Genomic DNA, 25384 nt, shown 5'->3' with positions numbered 1-25384 from the left:
GTTTCTGCAAACTTAATGGTCTAGATTCTAGTCAGGTTTTCATAGAGCTCATTCTACTGAAACAGCTCTTCTTAGGGTCTCTAATGACCTTCTGACTCACAGTGATGCAGGGGACTGTTCTGTTCTGGTCCTGCAGGACCTGACTGCAGCCTTTGACACTGTTGACCATCACCTGCTACTGGAGAGGCTCAGAGACTGGGTAGGCCTATCAGGCTCTGCTCTGGAGTGGTTCTCCTCTTATCTCTCTGAGCGCTCCTTTTCTGTGGCCGTCTCCAAGTTTAGGTCCTCCACCACCTCTCTTACCCATGGTGTCCCACAAGGTTCTGTGCTGGGGCCTCTGCTCTTCCTCCTCTATCTTCTTCTTCTTCAGCACATCCTGAGCTCCTTCAAAGAAATCTCCTACCATCTTTATGCAGATGACATCCAACTGTACATCTCCTTTAAGCCCCATGAGATGTCTAAGCTGCAGCTGTTACACACCTTCTTAGACTCCATCAAAACCTGGATGGCTGGGAGCTTTCTTCAGCTGAATGAAGATAAGACTGAGATCCTCATCTGTGCCCCAGACAAGCTGGTTCCCAAAGTCAGAGACTCTTGGTCAGCTTGCTTCCCACACCAAACCTTCTGTCAGGAATCTTGGCGTGACCTTTGACCCAGCTCTCACCCTGGATTATCATGTCAGTTCTCTTGTTCGCTCTTCCTTCTTCCATCTCAGGAACATTGCTAAGCTGAGTCCCATTCTGTCCGGCTCTGAACTTGAGACTGTTCTCCACACCTTCATCTCCTCACGCTTAGACTACTGTAACTCTCTTTTCACGTGTCTGTGCAGAACCTCCCTGAACCGTCTACAGGTGGTTCAGAATGCCTGTGCTCGGCTTCTGACCAAATCCTCCAAACACACCCACATCACCCCGCTTCTCCTCCATCTTCACTGGCTGCCAGTCAACTTCAGGGTTCATTTCAAGATCCTGGTTCTGGTCTATAGGGCCTTACATGGACAAGCACCATCTTACATTGGTGATCTTCTTAGTCCCTACACCCCCAGCAGGTCCCTGAGGTCCAGTGATCAAAGCCTACTGGTTGTGCAGCACCAGGCTAAAGACCAAAGGTAACAGATCATCTGCTGCTGTGGCCCCCAGACTCTGGACCTCTCTCCCCCTGAGCCTGAGATCAGTGGACTCAGTGGTCTCCTTCAAAAAGCAGCTGAAGACCAGGCACATGCAGAGGGGGGTGCGGAGGGTGCTTGAGACCCTGCCCCTTTTGTCCGAAGTGCCCAAAGTGCCCTTTTTCCGGTCGTTCGTCAGATTTTACCGTACAAAACTGTTATACTGTGATACAAATCGGGCACTAGGACCATGCGGAGGCAGCCGCCTCAAGCTGAAGGCTATTTTCCCTTAGACCTGCCTACAAGCTCACTGATTGGCTCTGCCGCGTCATACTAACGTGTGATTGGTTGTCCTTGCTGTCGCTCTACCTTGTAGCCATGGAGACGACAGACCGGTGTTTTCCCAGCGGAGAGGAGTCTGCGTTCATCTAACTGTAAGTTTTTTTTTCTGCCTTCTTCACGTCAGCTGGATAGATTTTAATATCAGAGCTTTTGTTTACGCGCGTTTGAGTCCGTGGTTAGTGTGTGTGGAGCAGAGTCAGGTAGCTGCATGTCTGGGACAGAAAATGAGACATGAGGGAGATTTCTCCTGAAGTGTTGCAGAAACTCAAAGAATCAATGTCTCACTCTAGATTCTCCGGGTCATAACGTCTGTATTGCTAATCGAATAAAAATGCTTCAAACGGTTTCTAAAAGTACATAAAACGAGCTTTCCAATGAGGTATTACATGATGTAATTCATGTTACTCCAAAAATCGCTATTAGAGGTAAACCAGCTTTGCTGCGTCAGAAAGAAACGGTGCAGACCGCGACGGGAGAGCAGAGAACCGAAAGGACGAGATGATCTGATCATCTTCAACAGCAGCTTTTATAAAGTTATGGAAACGTCACAAATAAAATCCACCTGGTTGGTCAGGTGTCCCAGAAGGCTGTTTCTGTAGATGGTGACATGAGGAGGGACAGATTAAAGTCACACTTGTTTTTATTTGAACACTCACCTGTTTACTAAATGATTTTTCTCTTTCCTATTCTCTCTCTCTCTTTCTTAACATTTTAATCACAATTGCCTATTTTTGCTCATTTTAAATATATTTTTAAACATTTTCTAAATGCTTTTTTAAATTTTTACATTTTTTGTTTTTGGGAAGCGCCTCGAGATTTTTTTCTTGAGAGGTGCTATAGAAATTATATTTTCTTCTTCTTCTTCTTCTTCTTCTTCTAGGATAACAAAAAATAATAATAATAACAGAAAATAAGCAGAATATTAAACATCACCACCACCACCGCCGTGTTTCCCAATACAGGAGTTCTGGGAAATTTCTGGGAGGGGAAAATTGTCCGGGATAAACGATAGCTGGGTCCTGTCAGTTGCTGTCTCCATTCAAATTCAGCCCTTTCAGGACTTCGCTAAGATTTCAGCATATCATGTCTGCCTCTGCCCTCTGCAGTGAGTGATGTCACTGGTCAGCACCTTCTGTCGAAGTACGGCATAATTTAATCTATTTAAGGGAATGGGAGAGCAGCTGTGGGATGTAAAATGTGGCGTTCAATGACCAGCATAAGCATCGTTTTTAATATTGTTTTAAGTAACAAAGTGTTGTGGATTATATCATACTGATATAGGCATTTCTGATTTTTTTGCCATTGGGAGTTTAGGGTTAGGCTATTTTAAAGCAGTGTCAATGATGCTTCTTTTCTTTCTCTTCTATTTTGTTTTACCAGCAACCCAATTTTTTTTTTTTTTTTTTTTTTACAAATTTCAGTTGTTTTGGTATGCCGATGTAATTTCCTATGTATTACAACCAATCAGCATGAGTAAACCAAAAGGTCTACTCAGCGACTACCTGGCCATTCAGAGTACCTACCCCAGCTCAAATAAATTATTCTTTCGGCCGGCACAATGAAGTGGAGACACGCGAAGTTCCAGTAAAATTACCCTGAAGTTTCGATAGTGGAAACGGTCATCGTGTCTGCCATTGTTGTGCTGTGTTGTGCTTTACGTGACATACTGTTCACCTTGTCTTACTTTTGTGTCGGGCAAACATCAGATCACCTCACACTTGCCTATCTCACTGCCCCTACCAAGGATGACTAGGAGACAATTGTGTCTCCCAAGGTGTCCTGTGGGAGGTACTTTGGGGTAGTGTTGTCAAAAAAATCAATATCTAGATATAAATCGATACTAAAAGTGGTATCTAAATTAGATATTCCATCCCTGTGGTATCTATATTATGGACTATTATACACAGCCTTCTTCAAGTACACCGACACGCACGACAGCCAGATGCTGTAAAGCAGCCTCCGCCTCCCAGACAAACAGAAGAAGAAGACGCCGCATGGCTACATTGCAATTTCCCACGCGAGGTGTCTCCGATCCAAGTTTTGTTAACAATGGCAACAGCGAATTTGGGCGGCGCTTCACAGCCCAACTTAATTAGCATACCAAGTCCGACACGTAGTTGTATATTCACGCTTATATGCTTAAAGGAAAACTCCCGTTTATTGCAACCCGGACTTAATCTCTAGCATGCAGTACGTTTGTTTACTCTCGCTGACAACTTTGGTGCTACTTGGATTCCCCAGGGTACTTAGATCCATCGGCGAATCGCCATCAGTGTATATCCATATAACAGGTGCGGACGGGCACCCATGGTGCAGCCTCAAAATAAGACATTATCTGCACCAAAACATCTTCATGTCGAAAGGTTTTGTTTGGAATCATTAACATGATTCCCCTGTTCGTTTGGAACGAGTCTGGGATTTCTAGGCGTAAACAGACTAGCCGCGGCTAATCTAACCGGCGCTTTTAATGACGTCACTGCCGTGCGCCAATCTGTTTTTATTAAGATTACCGGTAGATGTACCTTTGTCCTACTGTGGAGAAATTCATTTTCTGCCTTTATTGACCAACAAGAGTTGTTCAAAAGTACAGAACAAAACATGTGGCATTACATCTTTTGACAAAAATGCACCTTAAACAGAGTTTAAGCAGCAAAACATCACTCTGCAAATAATGTATATATAGTGAGACAATTCATGATTTAAAGTGTTAACTTTCTCCAGTTTTTGTATGCACTTTTTAAAAAATGCTGATACTTGAAGGTTTAAGCACTTTATACACTTAATTTTTAACATTTAATTTTTGCAATATAAATTGAGGAATGTTATTTTTTGAATAAACTTGTTCAATAAATTGGTGTTTTTAAATAGTATCGAAATCGAGTATCGAGTTTTCCCCCAGTATCGAATCGAGTTTCAAATTTTAGTATCGTGACAACCCTAGTTTGGGGGCTCAGCTTTGGACCCCTTTTTTATTTGGAGTGAGCATTAGAGTTCACCAGCGTTGCCCTTTGTCACAGATTCTGTTCATGACTTTCAAGGACAGAATTTCTGACCACAGCCAAGTGGCAGAGGTCTTTGGCTCGGGAGAATCAGAATGCATCTCTGCATTTTGCAGTGGATGTTGTCCCGTTAGCCTCATCAAGCCCTGGACCTGGACTTGGAACTGTTTGCACAAGAGTGTTAAGCAGCTGGGATGAAGATCAACACTTCCAAGTCTTCAATAAGAAATGGACCTCTATCTCTGAGAGGATCAAGTCTGTCAATTCATCTATTGATCTACACTCCAACCCTCCCCTATGGTCATGAGCTTTGGTTTATGACCGAGAATGAGATTAGCAGATAGGTGGGAGTCACCCTGAGGAGTTCAGCTATTCTGAAGCTCGTAGTAGTTGCTGGTCCTTCACATCAAAGTAGCCATTTAAGGTTGTTCGAGCATTAAAAAGGTGTTTCAGACAAGTCCCACCAGGAGGAGGATGGGAACTGGTGAAACTTTGCTTAAAGTCTATTTCCGGTGTATTTTTCTTATCCGATGGCACCATCTAGTAGCTGAGAAGCATATCACACAAATAATCTCTGGGTCCATTTTTTAGAAGAGAAGTTTGACGGATGGATTATAATCCAGTTATTAAGAACAAGATGCGCACATTGATGGGACAAAGTTTTTCCAGGATTGTATGTTTCAGCAACACATTCTCACACCCGAAGCGGCTGAAACTGACAAAACGTTTGTTTCCGACGCGTTGGGCGCCCCAAAGCGTCGGAAGGTTTTCTGACTCCCGCGGTAAAACGGACATTTCACCAACATTTAACCTCTAAACTCTAGATTTTTAACCTTCCTCTACCCCCTATCCTTGCCATGTTGGGTTGGAGTTTTTTGACCCGCGACATGCAGAATCACACGAGAGGCAGAAGGTAAGAAAAGAAATGATTTATTTTTGTTGGGTAGAGGTGTAGATGAAAGTCAGGGTTCAGGTGGTTCCGATGGAGTTCTGAAGCAGAAACAAGAGTGAGTAGTTGCAGATCAGCGGGCACAAAGCGTAAAGGGAGTTGGCTTACGGTTTCCTGGTTGTTGGGGGAGCATGAGAGGAGGGTAAGTCAAGGCTGGCTGAGCTGGTCAGGTGAGAGGCAGAGGCAATGGCTGGGAGCTGAGCACCAGAGTCCAAGGTGTCCAGGTTGGCAGGTGAGGGTTGGAGAGCAGGTGGTCAGGGGTGAGCGACGGGGCTGGCAGGCAGGGTTGATCCGATGAGTCTATTACTTTGATGATGGAAGTAGACTGGTGGACGAGAGGTACCTGAGGAGGTCGGAGGAAACAGGGCAGATCAGTATGAGGGAAGCGAGGTACACAGGAGACCAAAACGAGCTAGAGACAGGTAAAGTACTGGCGAGAATACTGCCCTATACTGAGTATCATCCGGCACTGATGAGTTGTCCCGACACTCCTTAAATCCCCTGACTACTGATGAGCAGATCTACAGCAGCTGCTGTCCGGACACACCCACCTGCACACAGAAGGACTCAGCACAAAACAGAAGTCAACTCAGCACAGGCCACGACAATCCTAACCTTAACCCAGTTTCTCGTTCTAAATTTCCCGTTAACTGTGTTTGAGATGGACGATACAACGAGAAACAAAATTTTGCATACGCAAGTGGGTTAAGGTTAGGATGGAGGTGAGGGGAAGATTAAATTGCAGGAGGGTAAAGGTCACAATTCACTATTACCTCCGTTTTATCGCAGGCGTCGGAAAGCGACGCTCTGGCACAGCGTGTCGCCTCCCGATGCGTTGGGGCTCCCAACGTGTCGGAAACAAACGCTTGGCCACCCTTCGTCAGTTTCAGCCGCTTCGGGCGTGAGAATGTTGATTTCAGAGGAAATAAAAATGATTTGTTTTCTTTGACATAACCGTTTTTGTTCAAGCAAAATACCAAAAATGCTCCAGTAAAACATCTTATACTGCACCTTTAAGCTGTTGGCCAGGTAAACCAACTCTACATACAAGACAAAAGATTGACGGATAGACAGTTGGAGCTCAGTTGTCTTTGTTTGAACCATTTTGGTTTGGTTTATAAAATTCCACCACATGGCCCTGGACAAGAGCTTAGTGTACCCAGCATGGCAGTTCATAATAGAGCAGGACTTCTTCAAGTATCAGCCCCGTTAGACTTCAACATCGGCGTGTGGGAGTCAAAGTTCAGCCCGCTCATGGTTAGTGTTGTAGTTGTGTGAAGATGTGCCATTGGAGAATGGTGCTTTATTATTTAGCTGAATATCTGGATTTTGCATGATCATCCACAAGTCTGTGTCATTACCTCTTTGAGATAGTTTTTAAGTAAAACATTTCCATAAGCACACACTGTTGGCTTAGTCACTGACAAAGTGTAATGTTTGGTTTTGGATCACTGAAGCTTTTAGTTCTTGGCACGTTTTTCTGGCAAGTCAAATATGTGCAGATTGTTTGTCATTGTGAACTTTGACACCAACACTTGAAACTGTTATCTACAAATCCCTGTTTCAAACTAATGATCTGTCAGTGGGCTGAATACACGGAGGCTGAATTGACTGAATTGGGGCGTTCCAAGTCTGACGCGGACAAGCTCAAGATGACTAGTTAGTCTTTTTACATTAAAACGATTTGAGAGATCCTGGAGTTCCCTTTGAATTCATAGCTAGATTCTCCAACATCTACATAATCTTTTGGGAAGATCGTAGAGAGTTAAAACCTTTGACTCTTGATATTTGACCATCAATGAAGACGATGGTCCAATACCCTTGAGGATTATGTCTTTGTAACCCATGACAGGGTTTTCAAAAATATCTATTCCTTTATTGTGACATTTACTGATATTCACTCCCAGTACTGCATGAAATAGTAATGCACAATGTTATTTTCAAGATTTGACTCAAATAGTTATGACTGTCAGAAACACGTGACATGAAATGCCACAGGCCTTTTGTTTGTTCTGTGCTGTCCCAGATAAAAAAAACAAAATGCTATTCTTTATCTGTGTTTGTGACCAGATGGAGAAGCAGGCACTGGACTCCACCGGGGAGCAGTGCTGGCTGGGAGAAGGTCAGTCTGAAATGCAGCTGTCAGCGGTTCCTGATACTGTTAGAGGTGAGACAGCTGGTGAAGATCGACCTGCGTGGGACTCTAAGATCCAATATGTGTTGGCGCAGGTTGGCTTCAGTGTGGGATTAGGGAACGTGTGGAGGTTCCCATACCTCTGCCATCAGAACGGAGGAGGTGGGTGTCTCTAAACAAAGAAAGCTCAGCTGTATAACAGGTGAAAGTGTTTCCTAAAGGCAGTTCTCTCTTGGTTCTTCCAGGAGCCTTCATGCTTCTGTATGTTTTTCTCTTAACGGTGGTGGGAGTCCCTTTGTTTTTTATGGAGCTGGCTGCTGGTCAAAGTATCCGACAGGGCAGCATCGGTGTGTGGAAGCACATCTCCCCAAAGCTGGTGGGCATTGGCTACTCCAGCTGTTTGGTAAGCCTTTCTTTTTGTATAAGACATACTTTAGATTCATCTTTTTATTTGGGGCATTTCAAAACCAAGAGCAGGAAAATGTTTCCTGAGCTTTATCCTTATGTGATCTGTAACGCACCTTAAGCGTGAAAGGCCGTACTTGTTAGCAGAAGGGTAACTCACAGCTGATAACTTTCTAAAGGTTGGGCAGTGATCAGCATTTTTAAACTTTCATGATTCAGTTATCAGCAGAATCTGTCTTCTCTCCACCTACTGTTTATCTTTCAAGAGCACCAGCAGACACAGCCTCCTTTATCGCTTTTCTGAGGGCTAACTTTCTTTTGATCACCTCCAGAGCTGTCTTTAAGCTTTGAAAGGACGGTAGCGTCATGCTGTAGCTTGAGAGTGACTGTAGTGCTGTGTAGTTTGTTGTGCAACAATTTTCTCTGCAGACGATCCAAATTAACAACCCTAAAGTACCTTTATTACTTTACAGCACAGCAGCAATTATTCTAGACTTTTTGAAAGTGTATTTCCAGATTACTCTTGATGTGATACGTTTTTGTGGGATCAGGAGAAATATTCATGAATAAATAAAAATCTTTCTTTTCTTTAGGTTTGCTTTTATGTGGCTCTCTACTACAATGTTATCATAGCATGGAGCCTGTTCTACTTGGGGAATTCCTTCCAGTATCCTCTACCATGGGAGCAGTGTCCAACAGATGTCACTTCTAATGAAACAGGTACTCACGTGAATGAGAGGTTTCGTCTTATGAAGTGTTCATACACAAGAAAATCACTCCGTTATCACTGAGATCACTTTAAACTGGCAGGAAAGCCACAAAGCTTCTGGGAGAATGTCCCTCTGACAGAAGCATACAAAGAAAAGAAAAGCATGAAGACTTTGGAAGAGGCTCTGTTCTGTTCTGGAGCTTCTTTGCTGCATCTTGAGTGTCTTGAATCTGTTCATGATCCAATGAAATATCAATACATCAGGGTGTTAGTGCTGCCCTGTCAGAAAGCTTCATCTTGTTGGTCTTACAAAAGGGTTATTGACACAAACACACCTAGAAACATCCAAGAATGGTTTAGAAAAACCTGGACTTCCCTGAAGTAGCCTTCTGAGATCTGGTTAAGCATCTGTGGACAGAACTGAAACATCTGGAGAAGGAACCTCTCAGACCAGACAGTTAGAGCTCATGATGAGTGGGATGGGACACCTGTGGACAGGTGCAGAAGTCTCAGTGGGGGTTACAGAAACCACCTGATTACAGTAACTGCCTCAAACTGAGCATCAAGTTAGTCCCAGTCAGTTTCACTGGTTTATTTTTTACATTTCTGCTGTTAAAACAAAATTCAAAAGCAATATCTGATTTCATTGTCTGATTGATATTATTTGTTTCAGTTTTATCCATATATATATATATATATATATATATATATATATATATATATATATATATATATATACATATGTATGTATATATATATATATGTATGTATACATATATATGTATATATGTATATATATATATATATGTATATATATATATATACATATGTATATATATATATACATATATATATATATGTGTATATATATATATATGTATATATATATATATATATATACATATATATATGTATATATATTATATATATTATATATATATGTATATATAATATATATATATATACATACATATATATATATATATATATATATATATGTATATATATATATATATATATATATATATATATATATATATATATATATATATATATATATATATATATATACATATGGCGCATCGAAAGGCCAGATTGAGCTCTAGAGTGTTGTCTTTCTTTACCACAGTGAAGGAGTGTGCCAGTAGCTCCCCCACTCAGTATTTCTGGTTTCGGAAAGCTCTAAATATCACAAACTCCATAGAGGAGTCTGGAGAGTTTAACCCCATCCTGACGGGATGCTTGTTGGCTGCCTGGGCCATCGTGGCGCTGGCTATGATCAAAGGCATCAAGTCATCTGCAAAGGTAAATTAATCCAAACTTTTCTTTTTTAAAGGCTGCTTTTTTTTGTCAGTTTGAGTTCCTATAGCTGATCCTGACAGCATATTGTGAGGTGATCAGAGACTGGGGAACAAAAGAAGATGTTTGTTCTGATTTCAGGTGATGTACTTTTCTTCAGTTTTCCCCTATGTGGTGCTCTTTATTTTCCTTATCAGAGGATTGATGCTGGATGGAGCCATGGATGGAATCACCTACATGTTTTATCCCAGAGTAAGTGAATAAATCCTGCCCTGCTTTATTATGTTAGACTGTTTAGTGTCACCGAAACCGGTGAAGGTCAACGAAACAGATTGTGGATTTTAGAAGAACCTCTCTTTTCATCATGGAAGCAGTGGTGCATCAAGAAATCTGTTGTAGAGGGATATGTTAGGTCAAAAAGTCTATGAAGGGTGGCAAAGTCAGACTTCCTCATGGAAGTATGTGAAAAAAAACTCTTTAAGTAAATGGGAGTCAACAAATAACCGCTAATACACTTTATTGTGTCATTATGTCTTCTAAAAATTATTTAACTTTTTATTTTATATTTACCCTAAAGTATCTTTCAAGAGTATTTCTCTTTTCCGATGGCACCATCTAGTGGCTGACAAGCATATCACACTAATAGTGTCATATTTTTTAAGATGGCGACTTCACATCTTCGGTACGTTCTTGCTGTGTCTGATTTCTAATTCCATTTTTGGTTCTTTTTTAAAACACAGAAAAGGTTTCTTTTTACTTCGCTTGCTGACAGTTTCGTTTACCGGCTGTAAACTTCCTCAGAGCTGACCCTGAGTGGTGGCGTCCCTTCCTACTCCGTTTATCCGCGGGCAGCAGAGGACGTTGTCGCCATGTGCTGCCCGCTCTCCCCTCTCCGATGATGCAGTCCCATGCGCGATCCAATGTGTAGACCCTATCGTCTCTGTTCGTGGTCCCACATCCACGTCTCATCTCTATAGCTTCCTTTATCCATCTTTTGTATTTCTGTTGTTCGGTGTTTATGATCCTTGTGCTGTCCCAGTCCATTATGTGGTTTTCTCTTGTGCAGTGATCTGTTACGGCTGACTTCTTTATTGTATTTTCTGCTTCTTGTTTTGCTGCTCTTGTGTGACTTTGACCAGTGAGAAACAAGTCGAAGACACTGGAAAATTTGTATTTACAGCTAGAGGTGCACCTTTGCTAACAAGAGGCGTTGCTACCAATCGTAATAACAGAAGGAGGGAGAAGAACTTAAGGTGTGGTTTACTGGAAAACCATTTATTATTATTTTTTTCTTTTATTATAATCGGTCACTCTGAGTTTTTCATGCAGGCTGAACATGAAAATAGTCTCCTACACCAATCTCGTACATTAGCTTCTGATAGAAAATAGATGGTGAAACGCTGGGATTTAGAAATCCTCACAGATCTACATCACACTGTAAAGTAGCATTCGTGGAGGGTAGGCTGTTGTAGTCAGTAGCAGATGTCTGGGCTAGTTTAAGCTAACCATTAGCATTTGCAACTTCACCTCATGGCAGAAGCTGCTCCAGACTTGTGTTATTGTGGAGATAAAACATCCATAAGTGGTAAAGTCGCATTGCTGTTATCCATTCCGGGGTGAGATGTCAAAATATCGGAAACTAAGACTCCAAATCCTGGCACGTTATGCTGTCCTGTGATGTTGCAGACTTGTACCTTCTGAGCTGGGGGTTGTGGGCTTTTTGTCTCTTAGTACTGCCTGCAAGGCATTAATTCCTACTAGTGAGTAGTGATCACTGCAAATGTAACGAGTAATCCACACCTTTGAGAGGCAATACATTTTTTCTGCCTCTAGATGGTGTCCTCTGCAAAAAACCTCCAGATTTCTGCTTTAAGGTGTATTCTATGGACATAAAAGCAGGGGGACACTGGGGGCTAGGGTTTTTGGTTATGGCTTTGCAGCAGAAGGGAGTTGTAGATATGATTTCCCCTGTGTTCACCTGCTGGAAACTCAACAGTGAAGCATACAAGAATGGACACAGCTGGACTTCTTGAAGATGCTTAGATCTTTCTACATGTCTCTTCTCTAAGTCTGTTTTGGACAGTGTAGTGCGGTCACCCATTTGGGTAGCGGCATCAAAGCTAGAGAGTGTAAAAAGATTACTGAAATCATAGAGAAGGCTGACTCTGGAACCTCTAGAGCTGGTTGGACAAATGAAGATCCCGAGCACCGTGTTCACAAAGCAGTAACTTAACTCAGTCTCCTATCAGAGGCTTCTACGCCAATCCAGAAGCTCCTTGCACAAATGGAACCAACTTCCATGAATCTTAGTAGAAAAAGAAATAGTTACAGCAACATCCAACTTCCCTCTGGGATTATTAAAGTATTTTCAAGGAAAATTGGAATTATTCAGTTCGTGCTAGATGTGAAACTTTTTTATTACAATCAGTGAATAGCAAAGATATTTCTCAGAAGTTTTGTCATTTCAGCCAACCCAGTGAGATTTGATGTTTTTGTCTGTTCCAGCTGGAGATCTGGGGTAGCGTACAGGTGTGGCGGCAGGCAGCTACGCAGGTGTTTTTTGCCCTAGGTCTAGGCTATGGCTCTGTGATCGCATACTCCTCCTACAATCCAGTCAGCAACAACTGCCACCGGGATGCGCTGTTGGTCTCCGGCATCAACTTCATGACGTCTGTGCTGGCCTCGCTGGTGGTTTTTGTTGTGCTCGGCTTCCGAGCCAAGAACATTGCGTTACACTGCGTGGCTGAGTAAGTGTGTGTGTGTGTGTGTGTGTGTGTGTGTGTGTGTGTGTGTGTGTGTGTGTGTGTGTGTGTGTGTGTGTGTGTGTGTGATTGTGTGTGTGTGTGTGTGTGTGTGTGTGCAACAATAAACCAATTCCTTATGCCTTAAATAGCTGCCTATTTCACTAAAGAATGTTTACTTGTCTGATCAATAGGTGTATTGTTGCATCACACGTGATCAGTGTGTTCGAGAGAAACACTCTTCACAGTCTTGTCTTTCCTTTCTTCCATCTCTTGCAGGAACGTGGGCGAATTAAATCTCATGATGTCTCATGGATCCAACCAGCACTGGTGGCCTTGGTTCAACACCACAGATCCGACTTCAGTGTCTATATCTGATTACAGACAGTGGTACAGGGAGTATGGTGCCATGGTGGCTCCTAAAATCACTGACTGCAATCTGGAGGAGGAGATGAACAAGGTACCAGAGTAAAATAAGAAGCTAACTTTACAGCTAGACTGTGAATTTGATGATTTCATGCATTTATTACTAAAAGCAGCACTGCAGTCTTGGCTCTTCATCCACCTCACAACATATATATATATATATATATATATATATATATATATATATATATATGTACAACTTTGAGATAAGTTGAATCAAATTTCCCAGATCTTCAGTGTTGCTGTTTATGTAGTCACCTGTTCACTAGTTTCCGCTCAAGGTGAGACTCCGAGTTGACCCAATAGTTGCTTTAAAGAGACAGTGTGTAGTTTTTAACCATTAATTTCTGGAAATATCTATCAAAATGTTGCTGGAAATGAGTGAAATGATGCCTAGTTGTTGAAAAGTATTGGCAGCTTTGTAATATATAACCATAAAAATCAGGTCTGAAAAACATGGGAACAGATCTAAGGGTGTTTCTCAATGTCAAGGCGTCTGGCCAGGCGCCTTGCTTACAAGCACACTGTCCTTCCTTGGTCAAAGAAAAGTGTTAAATGGAACAAACTTACATCACGTGACCGCGGCTTCCACAGCGGTCATGTAAAGTCACGTGATACGGGAGATAATGTTATATTTCCTACGTATACGTTTCAATATAAATATGTAATGAGACTTTTACTTTTTAAATTGTTTACATATTTGTTAAATTAAATATATAAGTGAGTTACTACCCGCTAGCCACCGAAACTGCAACTACTAACGGAGAACACACGCCTCGGTAGAACATGAACATTGAAACAAGTCTTGGCGGTTCCTGATGACGTATCTCCTAGGCAACCGAGGTGGGGCCAAGACATCAAGGTGAGGTTCCTTGGCATTGAGAAAGACCCTAAGTTTCTGGGAGACGCCATATTAGATGCCATGTTTCCTTCTACGGGAGCCCATGAGGACAAAATGCATTTACTGATTTGTAACAAAGGATTACAACACTTTCATCATTTTAAAATGTTGTTGTTTTACACATTTACCTTTTCACTTGTTGCCAGTGATGAAAGGGAGTCTGATGTGCTCATTATTTTGCTAAAGTTTGCACTCCCCTGGGCTTTTTGACCCTAATGGGCATCCGTTGGTACGGTCTTACTCCCAACACAAAAATACAGCTTGCTTGCAACAATTTAGGTATCTACTGCCCCCTATTGCCAGGAAAGATACACACTGTCACTTTAAAGAAACGTTTTCCGCTTCTCCTTCCTACCGGTTGAAAGCATAACTACAACAGTTGTACACAACCATACAGCAGCCTGCTGCAGCTAACGCTAACAACAAGCTAACCCGAGCCAACTGATCCTAAAAAAGCTACAAAGTAAAAAGAACCACACTGTTGCACAAAACATATTATTACAAATCTAGCAGCAACAAGCCAGATTACCATCAATCTGTGATTCTATAGCTTCCTTCAGCTCTCTGATAGCCTGGCCTGCCAGACTCCTCCTCTTTTTAATTCTGCACAGAGAAAGGGGTCTGGGAACTCTCCTATTCAAATAACCCCACCCCCTGGGAATTCTAACTGAGCCAATCAGCACTGATTACACGCTGAGTTTGTTGAACATGGCGACTGAAGTGGAGTTCGCTGCGGCTCTTTCCTCTGTTCTAAATGACTTGGACATGTCTTTAAAATCACAAGTGGAAGCACTAGAAGCCTTTCTTCTAAAAAAAAAAAAGAAAAAAAAGATGTTTGCGCTGTTGCCATACACAATTTTTGACTACAGCTAAAAAACTACAGTGTCTTGTGGTGCATTCGGCATTTCCGCCTTTTTTCTGATTGGTTGTTTTTGAGCTGGCCAGTCCCGCCCTTTTTGAGCTGGCTAGTCCCGCCCCTCATGTGCCTCTCTGCCTTTGAGTAAAGCCGGGCGTACACTATGTGACTTTTTCACTTTTTTGAGCCGATTTTCCACTCGTGCGAGAATCCACGAGATCGGGGCGAGTTTCGCCCTGAGCGTCGTGTAGTGTACAGGGGGTTACGAGAGGCGATTAACACCGCGTGACCAGCTACCGATCAGCAATCGTGAGGTCGCACAAACTTCTGGCGTGTTTAATATTTTGTTCGTCCCTCGTGAGGGTATCGCACTGTTGAAGCGGCGCTGCGAGCAGCTGCGACCCAAAAAGTATCAGAACAGCTCACGGCGCATGCGCAATCATGCATCAACACCGCTCGCCCGCTATTTATCTAAAAACACATGTTGTTGGTTTTTGTTTTTACACTTTTTTTACTCACAAAGATTGTCAAGAAAGCGTGTTTGTCGTGTTCATGCCAAATTAAACTGATAACAAAACACAGATTTGCTTTCTTTATTTCGTTTTCCTCATCCAACCCCCATAAATCCCTGTGTGTCCTCCTGCAGCACTACCGAAGGACAACAGGCAAAACAACACAAAAAAAGTCTGACGTGTTGTGTAAAAACAGCTATTTTTAGCATATTAGGTCCGACGTGTTGCTACCAGACGTACAGTGTGAGCAGTCAGGTCGCATCCGAGAACTGGGTCGTACAGTGTGAGCACATGACTCGTGAGATCTGCTCTGCGAGGAAGTCGTACAGTTTGAGCTGAAGCTGAGTGCTACGAGTGAAAAAGTCGCACAGTGTACGCCCAGCTTTACCAGACTCTTTCTCTGTGCAGAATTAAACAGAGGACGAGTCTGGCAGGCCAGGCTAGCCCTCTGAAACAAGCATAGGTTGCACCGATATTCACTCTGGTTTTAGCTCTTTGCTACATCTCCAAGGGCACTACTTTTACTGCCAACCAACAACAAACAGAGTGGTGTCCCATGAGAAGTTGCTCAAGTTTGTTGCTCAAGAACTACTAAAATCAGTTTGAAACCAATAGCTTAAAGTGTTAACACAAATTTAGTATTTTTAAAAAGAACTATAAGCAGTGATAGTGTCAGGGTAAAGGTCTGATTTTCCCAGAAACGCTTCAGGATTCTGGGAGGCACTGTAAAATATCCAGCAGACAGGAGAATGAAAACAAAGGGGACACTGTATCTAGAATCTCCAGGAGAAATGGAAGCAAGCTGTGACCGTGGGAGGAAAGGAGAAGCTAAAGAATCTGAGAATGAGCTACAATACATGTTTAGGTTATCGGATGACCCAAAGTCTCAAAACCTGAGCTGCAGCAATATAATATGAACATTGAGAACATATACCTATTTTCACAGTATCCTGAATGTGTATGTGTGTGTGTGTGTGTGTGTGTGTGTGTGTGTGTGTGTGTGTGTGTGTGTGTGTGTGTGTGTGTGTGTGTGTGTGTGTGTGTGTGTGTGTGTGTGTGTTGTGCAGGGTGTTGAAGGGACGGGCCTGGCCTTCATAGCCTTCACTGAAGTCATGGCTCTTTTTCCAGCCAGCCCCTTCTGGTCCACGCTGTTCTTCCTGATGCTGCTCAACCTGGGCCTCAGCACAATGTTTGGGACCATGCAGGGAATCCTCACGCCTCTCATGGACAACTTTAGCTTCTTGGGCCGCCACCGGACCCTGCTCACTGGTACTAAAAGCTAGTGTTTTCCCTTTTTATTCATGTAGCAGATAATCCCTTGCTCATTCTTGAAAACCAAAATTTATGGGGAAAATGTACATTTTTGCATTGATTGTTTCTGATTGTAAACAACAGAAGAAAATCCAACTGAAGTTTGTGTTTGTGTGACTAAAGTTAGAATAAAGACACCAAAGGTTCAAATATTAAATATAGAAGCAAAAAATAATGTGTTGCATGTGGTGAATTTCTTTTAAATTAACATATAACTTTTATTGTACCTTGTTTTTTTTTTTTTTCAGTGTGCAGCTGTTTATTGGGGTTTGTAATCGGAATACTATTCACCCAGCGTTCTGGAAACTATTTTGTGACAATGTTTGACGACTATTCAGCCACTCTACCGTTAGTGATTGTCGTTGTTTTTGAAACCATCAGTGTGGCGTGGGTTTATGGCACTGACCGGTAGGTGAAGTCCGTCACTGGAACGTCATCATTTTTTTAATGTTCGCATCCTTTTATGTTCACATTTTAATAAGATGCATTCCTTTTGGCAATTTCTGCCATTCCTGCAGCTTTCTGGATGATATTGAAGCCATGCTCAAATGGCGCCCCCCGGTGGTGTACAAATATCTGTGGAAGTATGTGTGTTTGCTGGCTATGCTCGGCCTTCTGGCTGCCAGCCTGCTTCGGATGGTCTTCAAGGGGCCCACGTACACCGCCTGGAATCAAACAAAAGTAAGATTGGTTGTTATTGTCAGTTTGGAAGTCAAGAGAGCTTGCTGTGCTTCACAGGTTTAGGTCTCATATGTAAACATCACAGTGTTTAAACTTAGAAGATATTTGTGCCCAAAGGAGTTCTTAATTAGAATAGATATATGCATATTCACTTAGACAAAATCGTCGTCATCGTCGTCGTCTTCCTCCGCTTATCCGGGTCCGGGTCGCGGGGGCAGCATCCCAACTAGGGAGCTCCAGGCCGTCCTCTCCCCAACCACCTCCACCAGCTCCTCCGGCAGGACCCCAAGGCGTTCCCGGACCAGATTGGAGATGTAACCTCTCCAACGTGTCCTGGGTCGCCCCGGGGGCCTTCTGCCGGCAGGACATGCCCGAAACACCTCCCCGGGGAGGCGTCCAGGAGGCATCCTGACCAGATGCCCAAACCACCTCAACTGGCTCCTTTCGATCCGGAGGAGCAGCGGTTCTACTCCGAGTCCCTCCCGAATGTCCGAGCTCCTCACCCTATCTCTAAGGCTGAGCCCGGCCACCCTATGGAGGAAACTCATTTCGGCCGCTTGTATCCGCGATCTCGTTCTTTCGGTCATTACCCAAAGCTCATGACCATAGGTGAGGATTGGGACGTAGATCGACCGGTAAATCGAGAGCCTGGCTTTCTGGCTCAGCTCCCTCTTCCCCACGACAGATCGGCTCAGCGTCCGCATCACTGCAGACGCCGAACCAATCCGCCTGTCGATCTCCCGATCCCTCCTACCCTCACTCGTGAACAAGACCCCGAGATACTTAAACTCCTCCACTTGAGGTAGGACCACTCCCCCGACCCGGAGTTGGCAAGCCACCCTTTCCCGGTCGAGAACCATGGTCTCAGATTTGGAGGTGCTGATCCTCATCCCAGCCGCTTCACACTCGGCCGCGAACCTACCCAGCAAGAGCTGAAGGTCGGAGCTGGATGAAGCTAGGAGGACCACATCATCCGCAAAAAGCAGAGACGAGATTCTCCTGCCACCAAACTCGACACACTCCACACCACGGCTGCGTCTAGAAATTCTGTCCATAAAAGTGATGAACAGAACCGGTGACAAAGGGCAGCCCTGGCGGAGTCCAACCCTCACTGGGAACAGGTCCGACTTACTACCGGCTATGCGGACCAAACTCACGCTCCTCTGGTAAAGGGACTGAATGGCCCTTAACAGAAAGCCACCCACCCCATACTCCTGGAGCGTCCCCCACATGGTGCCCCTGGGGACACGGTCATAAGCCTTCTCCAAATCCACAAAACACATGTGGATTGGTTGGGCAAACTCCCATGCCCCCTCCATCACCCTTGCAAGGGTATAGAGCTGGTCCACAGTTCCACGGCCAGGACGAAATCATTATTGTTATTCCTCGTGATAATAATTTTTCTCTTGTAATATAAGTGAACTTGACTCAGGCGTCTGTAGTTTGTGGCTCTAGAGCCTCATGTGGTTCTGCAGTGGCCCTTTGTAGGAAGTGAAATGCATATCACATAAGCACAAAATATAGGCTAAGTTTAGCTGGGTTTTTTGTTCAATTTTATGCAACTTTATGAGTGAAATCACTGTAAGAAAATCGATGCTAATAGTTTATTCTGGTATCAAGATAGTGTGATCTTTTTCTGATCCTCCATACAATTTAAATCGAATGAAGCAAGATGCTGAGAGGAGATAAAGGAAAGTTTTCTCTCTCTTTCTTCTCTCTGTTATGGCCGATAACCGATATTTGTCGATACCGATATACTGACATTAATGCTTCTAAACTCTGCAGATTTTGTATAGAATGAAAATTATTAAAGCTGAATTTATATTATACATACACACACACACACACACACACACACACACACACACACACACACACATTTACACTTCTGAGATGATTACAGTCACTGTCATATGACTAAACAAACACCCCACCCCCCTCTGAACAGATAAACAAATGGACGCAAGATGGAAAAAAATATCTGCTGATAATGTCTGCCCAGTTTTATTTATCGGACCGATACCGATATTTTGAAAAAGGACTAATTTGGGGTGATATTGATATTGATGCCGATATATTGTGCATCCCTAATACAAAGTAATTAATGTTTTTGTTTTCTTAAAGGAATTATATATCCAAGAAATTAGTTTAATTTGTATGTCCACTCAGCCTAATATTTGATAAAAGTTTCAAATTTGATTTGTTTTGGGAAAAGACAGAATTGGTTCTATTTATCGTAAGGTCACGTGGCAGAATTTAAAAACTGTTGGACAAGTTTCAAAACATGAAAGACCACATGAAAAAAGATGGATTTAACAGTTTTGGTCCTACAGTGTGTGGTCTGCCAATTTCACTCACAAATATCCCCAGTCAGGCTGGAAATCTCGCAAAACCTTTCAAGATCAAACGTGACTTTGGAGTAAACAAACATGTAGGGAGAGGAGCCAACAACGGGCTTCCAAGCACACCAAAGCACTCTCAACACACCACACCCAGCAGGAATATCTGATAAGTTTGCATTTACAGAAATTACAGTAATCAGGTGCATCTTTAAGATTGTCAGAATGGGAGAATCAGGTAAAAAATCAGCTAAATCATTTTATGGCGTGAACTGGGCCTTATGGTGTCAAAACCCTCCGATTGACCATTAACATATAGTTCTCCAGCTGTTTTTGTTAATCAGAAGTGAAGCTGTCTTTTGTTTAAGAGCCAGGGTCGGTGTACTCAGTATGTGAGATCAAGTTGTTGTTTTATGCGTTGGATAACAGTACAACTAAACATATTTGAAAACTGAATATATCAAAATGTTACTGCAGGATAGATCGGTGTGAATCAACAGAGTCAACAACTGGCACAAAACTGGAAAAACTGGTGTTTTTATTTTTTGTAAGAAAAAGCATATCTTTGTTAAAACAGAGAGGGTGGGACTTAAAGCTCATTCTGCAGCCAGCCACTAGGGGGTGTTTTGGTGTCCTTTGGCTTCAATTTTCACATTCTGCACTTTTATTACACACGTTAATAGCGCTTCCAGCTTCTCTGTACTTCCTGAAGCTTTATTTTTTGTCCTACTTTGCTCTCTAATGTCATGTGATCACGTTTTTGCTCCCTTCAGGGCTCTGAGATGACTCTTGAGTACCCAGACTGGGCCCTGGTTATGATCATCTTGCTCATAGTCTTTGCCAGCTTGCCCGTACCTGTGGGTTACATCCACACCATGCTGAGACACCACTGGGCACCTGGCGCCCCTCCCCAGGAGGGACCCGGCGCGGAGGTGCACCGTGAGCTTTATACCAAGTGCAGCTCCACTGACCAGCTGGATCCCAATTCCCATCAACCCTTGGTAGAGGAAGACGGGGTTCGCTCCCGGGCAGTCTTCCTGCCAGTGGGCAACGAACACTACCAGCTCCTGTCCCAGCAGGGGGAAGAGGAAGAGGAGGAAGAGCAGGATACAGGAGTTTGAGCTTGCTCCTTGTGCAAACAAAATTTTGGACCTAAAAGGGAAAAAACAGAAAGAAGGCTTGGACTAAAGTAACAGAACCATCTGAATGATGTATTTTACATGCAACAAGTCCAATGTTGACACGCCAAACTCAACTATGTACCGGTGGAACATGAAGTAAAATACCTACAAGTGCATTAAAATACAAGCAAGATTGAGCAGAAATAATGTAAGGCAGAAAAACATCCAACCCCCAACATCAGGTTTGACGGAGTTGACTCCATGTGGGGGTCATAATGTAACGGCTGATGAACTGTGAAACCTGAGGAGAATTTTTTAGCTGAAAACGTTCATTTGGATGAAATATTTTACTTTGAGAAACTGTGATGGGTGTGTGTGTGTGTGTGTGTGTGTGTGTGTGTGTGTGTGTGTGTGTGTGTGTGTGTGTGTGTGTGTGTGTGTGTGTGTGTGTGTGTGTGTGTGTGTGTGTGTGTTTTGAGGTTTGAGTGGATTGGTGGAGCTGTCATGCACAGCGTTGGTTATAAACCAATCGGGTCACTTTGATGGTTTATCATAGAGTTTTACTCAGTTGTGCCTGGTTAACGCACATGGTTAAGGTAGATAAAGCAGTGTTACATCCTCTGTTCTTCCGGCATGAAGACTTCCTGCTGAGCCAAACAGGTTGCACACATGAACCTTGTGTACAGCTGAAACAGTGGTATTAGTTACAGCTCATGCTGCATAGCTTTAACACGTTGTGTTCATGGGCAGAGACTGTGTCATGATTTTATTTCTGTAACTTATTTAAATCAGTTTAGTTTTAACGTGTTTTTAAAAATGTGATAGCTGAAATAGTGATAGTTGTTTTATTTTTGAAAAAATTGAACTGAGACAATACCAATACCTTTTCATTGTAATAGTGTTGTACTGTTTACGAGTGCAGCTTGAATAAATGTTGACATGCTATCAGTCTGAGCCTGCTTCTTTATCATCCAAGCACTCTAAAAATACTTTTCTTTAGTAATGTAATAGATTACATCAGAAGGTGTTTTTGTGAAGTTGATCTGATTTTTAATTCTTAGTTTGAGACTTTACTTCTGAGAGCTGAGAACTCAGCAAAGAGATTGAAATTCATGAAAATGAAGGGCCACATGGTCTGTGGAGGTTTTCATAAAAGGTCTCAAGACCTTTTTGTTTAATAAGGCTTTCTAAATGATAAATGACCCGCACTTGTATAGCGCCTCTCAGAGTAAGGACTCCAAAACGCTTTACACTACAGTGCATCATTCATCCATTCACACACACTGGTGGGGATGAGCTACGGTGTAGCCACAGCTGCCCTGGGGCGCACTGACAGAGGCGATGCTGCCGAGCACAGGCGCCACCGGTCCCTCTGACCACCACCAGCAGGCAAAGTGGGTTAAGTGTCTTGCCCAAGGACACAACAGCAGAATTCTCTGTCCGGAGCCGGGATCGAACCTGCAACCTTCCAATTACTGGACAACCCGCCCAACCTGTTGAGTTACTGCTGCCCCCAGTGCACAGTGGCCTATTGTGTGTTTTACTTTATTGTTTAGTTTTTACTTATTATTTGCATCTACTGTAATGACTTTTTAGATGGGTTTTATCTATTTCTGGGGACTGTTTTTATTTTCCATACTTGATAGTATCCTGAAAGTTTAACTGTGTTTTTAACTAGCTGCGTACCTTATACCTGTCCCCTATACTCTGTAGCACTTTTGAGATTACTTCTGTAATGTAAAGCGCATCATAAATAAAATTTATTATTATTAGAATTAATATTAACTCAAGTGTTCAATCTTCTATTAAAATGAGAAAATACTTCAAACAGGCACCATTTCTGAGTTCATTTTCCATCTGGTAGAGCAATGTGTAGCACTGTAGTCTGACAGCAGAAAGGTTGCAGGTTTGAATCCCATCTGTGGCCTATGTGGAGTTAGCATGTTCTCAACATACTGTACATGTATGGGTTTTCTGGGAGGTTCTGGGTTCAAATCCACAGTCAAGTCATACCAAAGACTTTTAAAAAATGGGACCCAATCCCTCCTCACTTGACACTCAGCAATTAGGAGTTCAATTAGTTCCCAAGCACGGGCATGTCAGCAGCTCACGGCTCCCGATGGGGATGGGTCAAATGCAGAGATGTAATGTCATCACACAATGGTGTGTGTGATGACTGATGGGACTTTAACTTGACTAAACATGAACAAAATCTGTCTCACATAAAGGCATTTTAGCAGTTTCCTTTTTAACAGTTTCAGTACCTTCCAGAATGAGCCGTGTCAGGGCTCAGTCCATTTAAGAATCTGGAGCTGGCCACGCCTACCCATCTCCCGCTCAGGCTGCTATAAGCTAAGAAGTTTCAATATCTGGGAGGGGTTCAGATTAGAGCCGCTGCAGCAGTTCTCCTGCATGTGGGGGGTTGTTTCATTCTTATTTCCTTGTTTGTATGTCACAAAAGGGGACGTTTTCAAATGGCTTGTTTTAGGTACATAAATCGTAAAACCAAACACTGACAAAAAACTGATGAGCAAATGTTTTTCATGTTTGAAGTTTGTATAGTCAGTAGATGTCATGATTCGGGATGAGTGACTCTGAAGCAGACACAGCACACTCGGACTCAGAACCAACTTTTTCTTAAAACAGTTTATTGTCTTCTGGATCAGAGGAAGCGAGGATTCGAGGAGGATCGTCGCTGGAAAAGGTAGGAATGGTGAGTATGTGTAGAAACAAACTGAGAGTTCTTTAGCAGGATTAATTTGAATGGATAACTCACTGGAGCTGTGGAGGGACCGATCCTGAGGGAGAGATGAGTATTCAGGATGGTTGAAGGTTGTGAGAGCTGCGCGGTGGTTTAGTAGTGTGCTCGTTCCACAGGAGAGCTGGGCGGCTTGGCAGAATCCAGTGCTGAGGCTTTTGCAGCTGCGGAGAGAGGAGCGGCCACGCACGGGGAGACAGACGTCCAAACAGTGAAGACCTGGAGAGGAGAACTTGGATGTATGAACTGACGAGGAACTTCCTGAGTCTATCAAAGACGTAAAGGAGATTGCTGCGAGGAACAGGGGGAATCACAGGTGAGTACTTGACACCAAGGGAAGCACAACTAGAGAGGCTGTGGTCAGTTTACCACTCCATTAACGGAATCAGCTGACGCCCGTCTGGTGGCTCCACTCCTCCTAAATACTGCTGCCTTGATGAGGTAGTTGGCTCCAGCTGGGACCACACCTGGAAAAAGAGAGGGACCACTCCACCTGCTGGATCCTGACAGTAGAGACCAAGGTGTAACCTCTGGAAGTGAGAAAAATTGCAGGTCCCTCCTGTTTGATCTTTGAATGTTTAACCAGAAGAATTTAGGATTCTTTGCTTATTTAAGGGACCATAAACACACTTCGTATTAATTCAGAGTCAGGTATATAATTAAAAATAAACTTTATTTTCTAGACTAATTATAGACATGACAACTATGAATAATGATGTGTGATGGGTGTACTGTGAATGGAATGTGAAGTAGATGTTTATCAGAACCCTTGTATCTGAAAGAGATTGCGAATTCTGGGTGTAGAGAATGTTGTGGTCTGCTGTAAGCTAGAGAGTTGATTATTCATAAAACAACATCAGACACCAGTATGCAGGTCGACCACACCCTGGTGTGAGTTGCTCCCGGCGTTTCCGGAGGTTTGCGGTCAGAGTGGTGAGGTCACCGGACGTCGAGACCACGATCCTCAGAGATTAGTAGCTTCCTCTGAGTTCAACTTCCCCGGCCATGAGACACAACCCGGGGTCTGCAGAATGGGCATCCAAGAGGAGTAGCTCTGGAACGCTCTGTTGTGTCTGTAATCATTTGCAGCTCTGTGGCAAGGTTTTTACTTAAGGTCAAAGAGATGTTGTTTCAAAAAGGCTTCTTTCCCGATTTGGCCGAATCGAGGTGTCAGCTGGAAACTCAGTTAATCGGGAAGTCCTCCTAGTTTTATTGATCTAGAGTTGATCATTTCTGCGAATCAGAATTTGACATGTTGCAGGCTCTTACCAAACATCCCTCAGAAACCACACCTTCATCAGATACAAAAAGTTCTTCTTCTGTGGCTAAAGAATCTTTAAACTTTATGTGATGTGACGTTAACCGTAATTTATTTCTTATGAACATTGTGTATGAGTGCAGGTAGAGAATAACTTGTTAAATCAAACAGTACTGATCAAATTATGTAAATGGATCATTGTGATAATAATATTCAACTTCACTGAATTAGGCACAGATTATCCAAACATTAATAATATTATTGCTCAGATAACATCCGGTTCATTCGGCCATATGATTCTTTAAACATATGAGCTGTAAAAGTTCACTTTTTATGTGAAATGTGTGAACTCCTGTGGAAGCGGTAAGGGGGAAAGCCGAGGCCTTGGAAAAAACAGTTTGTTGACCGTATGTTATCTTGTGTGCCAAGCACTGTGAGAGGCCTGGACTTTAGGAGACAGGAGAGAAAATCCACCCAGTTAGTGGGCTTATACATGCAGATGATGTCGGTCAATATATAGGTGAAAAATGACCCTTTC

General features: G+C 42.9%; 1 protein-coding gene across 4 annotated transcripts in view; it reads left to right on the top strand.

Annotated features, from left to right (window-relative positions):
* slc6a16a (solute carrier family 6 member 16a) overlaps positions 1–21059 on the top strand; it is a 28179-nt gene extending 7120 nt beyond the window's left edge. For all 4 annotated transcript variants that reach the window (XM_015945874.3, XM_015945875.3, XM_070542674.1 and 1 more), the window contains 11 exons: positions 7466–7691; positions 7775–7932; positions 8528–8654; positions 9773–9948; positions 10084–10194; positions 12448–12689; positions 12963–13143; positions 16446–16647; positions 16938–17097; positions 17208–17370; positions 20483–21059. In XM_015945874.3, the coding sequence (XP_015801360.1) occupies positions 7466–7691; positions 7775–7932; positions 8528–8654; positions 9773–9948; positions 10084–10194; positions 12448–12689; positions 12963–13143; positions 16446–16647; positions 16938–17097; positions 17208–17370; positions 20483–20830 (2094 nt within the window). In that variant the 3' untranslated portion in view covers positions 20831–21059. The remainder of the gene's footprint in view (positions 1–7465; positions 7692–7774; positions 7933–8527; positions 8655–9772; positions 9949–10083; positions 10195–12447; positions 12690–12962; positions 13144–16445; positions 16648–16937; positions 17098–17207; positions 17371–20482) is intronic.
* The last annotated feature ends 4325 nt before the right edge of the window (positions 21060–25384 follow it).

This window comes from Nothobranchius furzeri, chromosome 12, assembly GCF_043380555.1.
Source record: "Nothobranchius furzeri strain GRZ-AD chromosome 12, NfurGRZ-RIMD1, whole genome shotgun sequence".
NCBI classification, from domain to species: Eukaryota; Metazoa; Chordata; class Actinopteri; order Cyprinodontiformes; family Nothobranchiidae; genus Nothobranchius; species Nothobranchius furzeri.
The sequence above is the reverse complement of the archived record's forward strand: the minus strand, read 5'-3'. Positions and strand labels throughout refer to the sequence as shown.